Below are 8,883 nucleotides of genomic sequence, written 5' to 3'. Positions count from 1 at the left end.
CTGGCTCTGGCTCTCCTCCCCCTGTCTCTGCTTCTGCTTCGTTCTCTTGTCCTACTATTGGAACTATATTTTCCTTTAGCCTGGTCACGTTCTCTGCTCCTCGATTTTGCATATTTTTCCCTGTCTTTGCTTTTACTATGATCTTGTTCATTACTTTTTGAGCCTGCTCTTTTACACCGTTCCTTACTTCTACTCCTTTCTTTCTCTCTCCCTCTAGAATCATGGTGCTTATCTTTCTCTTTACCTTTCTCGTACTCTCTCTCTTTGCTTCTAGATCTTAATCTCTTTTCTTCATGTCTGTTGTGCTTAGAGTCTCTCTCTTTGCTTTTTGATTTCTCTCTGCTTTTGCTATGGCTTCTAGATTTAGCTCTTTTCTTAGCCTTGCTTTTGTTATATTTGTCGTCTTTTTCTGAATTCCTCCTCGTTTCCCTGTCTTTGCTGCTAGATTTATGATCTTTTATTTTCTTTTCTTTTTCCCCTCTTCTATTTGGACTCTCAGAGGCTTGTCTGTGGTCTGATATTTTTCTTTCCTTTCCTCGACCAGGGCTTTTTTGATTATCTTTCTTGTTTTCATTAATTTCACTCCTTGAAGAAAGAAATTTTTTTATTTTTAAAACTTCTGAATTAAATAAAATGTCATCTGCTTTATGACTTCTACACTGATGACTATATATACTTATCATAAACAAAATGAGTGTGCTTTAAAATAGGTATAGCACGATTTAAGTTGAAATGGGTTAACTAACCCAAAATTTCACTCTAGTCTTAAAATAAAAATGTCATTACCATACAACAGAAACTGAGAAAAAGACAGGTACTACTGTAATCTTGGCATCAATGCCAATGTACAATATAAATTGAAAAGAAAAAGAAATAACTTTAATGGTGTCTTACTTGTCTCCCTTAATCCATCTTTCTCCACTGGATACTCTCATTCTTTGAGCTCTTTGCATTTCCTGCCTCCAATGTGGAGGAGTCTCACTGCGTCTGAAGCGATCCCTTGACCTGGATCTGGAAGGTGTTCGATAGCGCTTTAGAAAAAAATAAAAAAAGTTAAATATAAGTTTGAGTTTCATATTTTCCAGTATCCAACTCAGAATATACCGCAGAGGCTAGATTCTGTGCTTCATCTAAGAGAGGTGCAGGATAGAATTTACAGTCCAGAGGAGGAGAGACTAAGGCCTCATACAGGCATTCAGTTTTTCCTGAGAGAGTCACTGCTCTCCCAGTAGAAACCACAAGTGTACAAATGTTCAAACTTTTTCTCCCACGGTAAAAACAGGCAGTCCAGGAGAAAAATAATCTGGGAACGAACAGCCAGGGTTAAATCACTCCCAGGACAGTTTCTCCAGGGACAGCAAATGTCTGTACATGCCATCGTTTTTCTCAAAAGAGAACAAAGTCCCTTGTCCCCTGTCCCCCCCACACGAAGGAGACTGTCATTTGCTGGATTCAGCTGCTCCAGAATACTCCCTCCCACAGCGAGCTGGAGGGAAATGCAGGCTGACCAAGAGCAGTCTGGGTCAGCCAATCAGGGCTGCCTTAATACACTGCTGTGATCTGTTGCCAGGAAAACTAAGGGAGCCTGCAGAGCACTCTGAGATGTACGCACAGCCTGGCTGCACAGCGTCAGCACTGTAAGCTCTCCACTCTTCAGGGCCTTGGCACGCAAATGTCAGTATACACGGCTCTGGATAACATTTTCTACCTGGAGAGCAAACCTGGGAGAAATCTCTCAGGTTATTTGAATGTGTGTTCACAGTCTAAATGGCTTTTGTTATCTTTTTACTGTCTGGATTATGGGCTTCTCAGGGTCAAAGAGAACCCTAGAATAAATTAGACACTTCTCAGAGTTGCACTAATTTACAGTACTCCCTACAGGCTCCCAATGGACTGCTTTACAACTTATTTCAATTCAGAATCCCTGTAGCTAACATACACCATAAAGACCTTGTTTTCATGTTTGTCATGCTCCCTCTTATGCCCAGTATGAGGGAGAACTTCATCTCAATAAAGCAGGCAAACTTCATAATAAAAGATGTGGAAAATAAAGCTTTAACTCGTGCACTGATCTTGTTGTAAGGAAGCATAAAAACTTGCAAAATAGTCATTAAGCATGGATCAGGATAGTTGTTATTGCTCTGTCTCTCTGATGTGCAAAATATCTTATTGTATAAATTATTTCAGACTAAAATATTTTGTCCTTAAAAATTAATTCAGTGTTTCAGTACTTTTATCAAAGGTCCCCTTTAATGAAATGGTCCTTCGTTGTTATATTCTAAAGCCCCTTTTTGTATACCAACAGCTCTCTCACAAAATACTTATTTCTCCTATCCCCAAGTTTCCCATGCTTAACCTTTGGGCCAAGGAATAGATTTTTCTGCAGGTACAGGCAACATACATATAAGGAAAATGAATGAGGGGAGTGGGAAAGGTAGAGGGGGTACTGCTTAAAGATTTAACCTGGTTTCCACCATTTAAACTATGGTTAGAGAATTTCAACCACTGTGGGTTTAAACACTGATTTAAACTACCTTAGTTTTATCTGAGTCTTGAACCACTGGTTTTCGCCAAGATTTGATTACTGGAATTTATTTGAATTAAAACACACAGACTTAATCACTACTAATTAGTACCATACTTCTCACACATTCAAATCAAAACTTTGAAAGTGAAATATAATTTTTACTGAGAAGTGAAAATAGAGAAAATTCTTTCTACTGAAGTGGATGGTGCTACACTTGCTTGGAAACAAGTCACAAATGTATCAAATTTCATATATAAGTATTATATTTACTCGAATATATGGCAAGGGTTTTTTTTGCCCAATCAGCATGGGGAAAGAAGCCCCTCATCTTACATCTGCATTAAAGAACACTTAATTGAATACACTGCCTATCATTAAACTGCTGCCAAAAACAGCAGGTGCTCAATAATGGAAACCAGCTATGAAGCTGATTAAACACAACCAACACTGAGGATTATAGAACACATGGCCCATATTGGGCAAACATCCTGATAGGAACTTACCACAAAATTAGGTTAGTGCAATCTATCTGACCTAAGCAAGATATATTGTAGTGCCCATTGCGCTCAGTTCCCCTCAATGTCAAATCTTTTTCATGTTATGGTAAGCTACTACACTGAATACATTTCAGTTTCCTCGTCATTCCCACAGCTGAGCTGTCTCTTTCCCATTTCCAATTATTCCTGTTTCTTCACCAGCCTTAACTACCTGGCAAACATCACAAAATTGGGCCCTAAACAGCTCACCCAGAATCTCTCTGTCACCCCCTCTCTCAGCCTGTCATATATGATTAGCGTGACCTTGTCCTCCATGGACACATCCAGATGAGTGCACACATGCGTCTTGCAGCATCTCAAACCCCTTTGAGACACTGCAACACATACGTGCAGGAACAAAAAAACCGTTCCCTGCGCTGCATATTTGCAGCACAGGGGCAAAATTAGACCTCTGGATATCCAGGGGTCAAACCCCACCCCAAAACCAAGCCATGCCGCAGAGTCCCAAACTATGCCTGGAGGCAACCCAGGAGTTGGTCCTCCAAAAAAGACACTTTGGTTTCTGGCCAGAGTGTCTCTGTGGTGCTCCTGCTGTCCCCCAGCACTGTCAAAGGTAAGTTAAGGATGTGGGGTGGGGGGGGGTTTATGGGTGTGGGTGGGTGTGAGGAGTGGCAGGGGGATGTCAGGGGCTATAAGGAGTGGCAGGGTGCTGTTGGGAGTGGAGGGTGCTGGGGGAAGCTATGGGGAGTGGCGAGGGAATGCCAGGGGCTGTCAGGGGCTATGGGAAGTGGCAGGGGCTATAGATTCAATTCTGATTTGGAGAATCAGAGACACAGCTTTACACATTTTTTCTACATACCTCAAGTTACCAAGCATGGCTTGTGAATACTGAGATGGTGGGGCAGATAGTGTCCCCTTCCTTGGCAGAGGACCCAGAAGCAGACCGGAAATACTTCCAGTCCACTTCCGGGTCCACTGCCGAGCATGTGGGGGACCCTCCCCCCACGCTCCCCCGGCTCAGCGATTGGTCACTGAGGGACCCCAGGTACCCCCCACCCCAGACCCAGGAGGCACCAGCTACCAAGCCAGGGGACGGGGGCGTTCCCCACACCAGAAGTGCTTCTGGTTCACTTTCATGTCTGCTGCCAAGCGCGCAGAAGACCCCTCTGTGCTCCCATAGGACACTTCATCCGCCCTACCATCTCAGCATTCACAAGCCACGCCTGGTACCTCAAGGCATGTAGAAAAAACATGCAAAGCTGTGTCTGTGGCTGAATTATCGAATCTCTCCAAATCGAATTGGAGGCTTCTGATTTGATTCGGAGAGATTAATGGGTCTCCTGATTCAATTCGGATTCGGAGATTCAGCCACCAAATCAGGCCAAATCTCCTCTGAATCGAATGAGCAAACAAAGTTTTGCACAGCCCTAGTAGTTTGTACTATATAGAAGTAGGTAGTTTGTACTATACAGAAGTAGGTATAAAAATGCTGCTTAAAAGTGTATTTATGGAGCACCTGTGCTAAAACTTGCAGCAGTTTCAGAAAAGTTAAAATGCATCAAGACTGGATAAACTGAACTAACTACAGGCATGTTTATTTTAAAGCCTGTTTCAAATTTACCCATCACGTCTCTGTGCTCAGGGAGAGCAGGGTCTGACAGCAAGGGGTGTGGGGAATAAAAAGGACTGCAGAGAGAAGGCAGAGGGCAAGAAAGCTACCTGACCCCCCCTCCATTTATTTTCCCTGCTGTAACACTGGGAGGGGGACAAATTTAAGGCAAACCTCCAATAATTAGATTCTATACCTGAAAATTATCTCAAATTTAAAAACTTTCCATACACAGAATCCAATTATTGGGTGGGTGGGGGTGGGGGAGTATTTGCGTATATATGGTATTTTTTTCATTGAAGATTACCATGCTGATCATTCTACATTCATCCACATAGCCTCCAGAAAGAACACTTTAGGGTAGGGACATTCCTGTACCTGGAAATTAACCATCAGAAGCAAACAGTATGAATCAATTTACAAAATCCCCTGTTGAGTAACTTCTCCACTTAAATTAAAAAATGTGAGTTGTGGACCAAATTTATAGGTTATAACAAGTGAGCTGGGGTCACACAATCATTAAGTCTAGGCTGTGGGTATACATGCCTTTGAAGATCTTCAAGCCCCACACTTCAGTGTTGTACACATGTATAGCCCCTAACCACATTCTCCCACCAAAGCTCCTAACTACAGCCTCCACTAAAGGGTTGCCCTGTCCCCTGCTTTCTCTGCTTCCAAGGACAGCTAAACACATAGGAGAGTGCTTACCAATAAAAGATATCAGATTTACCCAAATAACCTTGTCTGCCTATGTCCTTAGACCAACACGGCTACAACCAACACTCCTGAAACTAGGTATTCACACCGCTCGACGGAGGCCCTAAGCAGGGGGATACAGAGCACTGTGAGATACCAGAGAACCAAACAAACCTTTGTTATGATCTGTGGACTGCCCAGATATTTCAGGAGACAATTCAAAAGGAAGCACTTCAAAAGATATTTCTCATTTATTGAAGGGTCATTTTTTAAGGACTTGAGCTATTTTTTAAGTGCTTCTTCTGCTGTGCACTTCTGCATGCTCATTGTTTGGAGCACTTCAACATTACATCTGTCCCATGCCCCAGCCTTGATCAGCTTTGCTTTGATTCTCACCTTCATTGTGTGTGAGAAGTAGTCTTTTTTGTTACATCTGCAATTGTGGCATGTTCGTTCTGGTATTGGTCAAGACTAACTGCTATTGGTTTTAGTTGTTGACACAGATGCTCTACCTCTGTGCAACTGTATCCTGTTGATTATTTTAACTATGTTTTATTGAGTGTCACTACAATTTTTCAGAAAAGTTTCAAAGTATGCCACTTGGATGTTCCACCTAGTTTCTGCAGGCAGTTGGGGCATAGCAGACTGCTTAATTATTAAGATGGACTTCAGCAGCATGGAGGGCTTAGCAGTATTTCTAATCTCTAGGACAGAGGTGGACAAAATAGAGCCCGCAAGCTGGATCCAACCCACCAATTGCATCTGGCCCACGGCTGCCCCTGTGGTGCTACGCATGGGGCCAAGCACCGCCCGCAGCCAAAGTGCAGCACCTGGCAGGGATGCTGCTGCCGCCACCCAGGTACTGCTAGGCTCCCCTCCCCCCCAACCTCTTTCTCTGCCCCCTGCCCATGCTGCACTGCTCTGGGCAGCAGGTAGCACGGGGAAAGCAGCAGCAGCTGTGTGCCCAGCCAGGTAAGGAGGAAGCTGCACGATGAGCAGCCACCTGCAGACAGCTGAGTAAGTGAAAGGCAGCCAGGAGCTGGAGCCCCACACACTGGGGTAGGAGCTGCCCAGCTGTAGCTTCGTGCCATGCATGGCTGAGCATGTGGTACCTGGCATGCATCCCTATGGCCACCACTGCTTCTCCACAATACCTGCTGCCTGGAGTGGCACAGCTGGGGCAGGAGAAGAGGAGGAGGAGCCACTGGAGGCAGGAGGAGCTGAGCAGTACCCAGGTGGCTGCAAGAGCAGCAGGAGCAGCTCCACCAGAAAGCTGCGTGCGCTGGCTGGGGCTGTCGGGCACAGGGTGGATGTGGGTGGCAGCGCAGCATGGGCAGCACCCCAGACAGAAGTCAGTCCCAAGCAGACCACACCTGCATCGCACTGCCCAGGTGAGCTCTGCTGCATGTACCCCATCCCAGCCCCTCACCAGCTCCCGGGACCTAGCATATGGGCTCATACACGTGCGCACACTTCCCCCCAACCACAATATACAAGAGTAAGACTATTTTCAACTGCTATGCAATTGCCTTATATACCCTACTCAAAAACACATAAATCAGGACAAAAATGATTTTTAAATAAAATTAAATATGTTATAGAAGATATTTGATTTTTAGTACATGATTTTTATCTAGAATTTGTTAAAATGAGATCTTTTAAAAGATTTTGTGTGTGTGGCCCTTGATGGCTCACCACAATTGTTAAATGGACTGCCAGGTGAAACAACTGCCCACCCCTGCTCTAGCCCTTGCCTAACAATAGGTTTCACAGAGTTAGGTAAGTCTTTTCCCAGAATGTTCACAAAATGAAAGGTACAACTGCAGCTTATGAAAAATGGTTGCTTTTTCTTGGTTCTTGCGGAACTCTTCATATATTGTTTTTTTTTGCCATTTTGGTTTATCACTGACAAATTTCTTCACATTACCAAATCTAGAACACTATAGTAGTTTCTGGAATGCTTGCCTAATGAAAGCCAGTTTCAACGGACTTAAACCAGTTTTGACCACTGTCTTGGTTAAAACTAAAACAAAAGTGTTTTTCTGCCGATCCCAATTTAAATAACTCAAATTCATATCAGAAAATAAAGCTGCTTTTACATTCTGAGTACCTTTGAAGTATAAGATAATATTACCTCACTGACACAAAATAAACTATGCTGTGCTAAAATGGGATACCCAAAACGATGCATCAAAAAACTTCCACTGAATTCTCAATGATGGCAAATGAACCTTCATTTGGAAAACAGCTGCTGGACTGTATCTGAAAATCTTTTAGATATTAAAACTGCCCACTCCCTTCCTGCAACAAAACTGCCTTTTGCTTTAATAAGCACCGCCAGACAAACATCTTTCAAAACATTTAGTTAAGGGCAAGAATTCAAGTGACACTGAAAGCTTCTATCATGGGATAAAATAGTGATGGAATTCACATTAAATGAATGTAATAATCAAACAGCTGACTCTTAAAGCCTGACGAGTTTTGATCTAATCAAGTTTAAGGATGAGGAAGACAGTACTCTATGGAAACTCTGACTCAGATATGAAGGAAAAGTTACACTAGTGATTCTATATTATAGCTTATATCCCAACATTTCTAGATCATTGAATACTGCACAATATATTTGAACAGGCTTTGCTTATCAGTGTGTTTTTTAAGCCTGTTGCGGATGATATTATTTTGCTGAAATGATTAACCTTGTTTACAACATGGATGTTCAAAAGAAAATAACTAAGCTTGTAACACTGGTTGATTTGAACTTGTGTTGGCTCTAGCCAGCCTGAAGCTTCTGTCTGTCTTAAGCCAGAATGCATATGGTTCTGGTGGACTGCTTTTCCCCACCATTTCAATAAAGTTTAAGTTGATATAGTAGTAAAAATGAATTCTGCTGATAAAGCCAAAATATACAATAGATCTCATACCAGTTCAGCTAAACACATTGGTTTAGCTGAACTAGTGCTCTTAGCATTGCCCACTGGTGAACAGACCAGAAATCCTGGGAGTCAGACCTGCTGGATTCTAATCACAGCTCCATTACTCTCTTACCAAATCATTAACTACAATGGCTTAATTTCTCTTCCTCCTTAATACATTGTAAAATGGGGGTTAATAACCATTTAAAATGGGGGTTAAATGTAAAACGGGGGTTAATAACCACCTTTCTTCTTTCCAAGAAATCTGTACAATTGTTTTAACATCCTTGGATTTTACAAGTGTACACATTTCTGCCACAAACATTTTTTATATACTTACCCTAGGGCCTCGTCCTTTTATTTTTCTTCCAGATCTGGTTACTAAAAGCCTTCTCTGGTATGTTGACTGGGAGTTTGCTGGATTACTAAAAATGAAGAGAAAACTGATACCATTACACTCTTTTTAGAAGGATAAAAGAGTAAAGACTGTTTGAATTATTTTTTGCAAATTAAACAAGCTAAAACTTCATGAAAACAGAGATTCAATTGTCATTCTCATTTACCAGTCCAGTCAGTAACTAATGGTCATCATGAACAATACAATAGTTTTACAATCCTGGTCAATGTCTATTCAGAAAGCAT

General features: G+C 42.3%; 1 protein-coding gene across 5 annotated transcripts in view; it reads right to left on the bottom strand.

Moving 5' to 3' along the window:
• PPIG (peptidylprolyl isomerase G) overlaps positions 1-8,883 on the bottom strand; it is a 48,539-nt gene that overhangs the window by 1,049 nt on the left and 38,607 nt on the right. For all 5 annotated transcript variants that reach the window (XM_025206464.1, XM_014520818.2, XM_025206466.1 and 2 more), the window contains 3 exons: positions 8,582-8,666; positions 895-1,031; positions 1-585 (listed from right to left, as the gene is read on the bottom strand). The exon at positions 1-585 is cut by the window's left edge and continues 1,049 nt beyond it. In XM_025206464.1, the coding sequence (XP_025062249.1) occupies positions 1-585; positions 895-1,031; positions 8,582-8,666 (807 nt within the window). The remainder of the gene's footprint in view (positions 586-894; positions 1,032-8,581; positions 8,667-8,883) is intronic.

Source organism: Alligator sinensis, unplaced genomic scaffold (genome assembly GCF_000455745.1).
Source record: "Alligator sinensis unplaced genomic scaffold, ASM45574v1 scaffold143_1, whole genome shotgun sequence".
NCBI classification, from domain to species: domain Eukaryota; kingdom Metazoa; phylum Chordata; order Crocodylia; family Alligatoridae; genus Alligator; species Alligator sinensis.
This window is presented reverse-complemented; position numbering and strand designations above follow the sequence as displayed.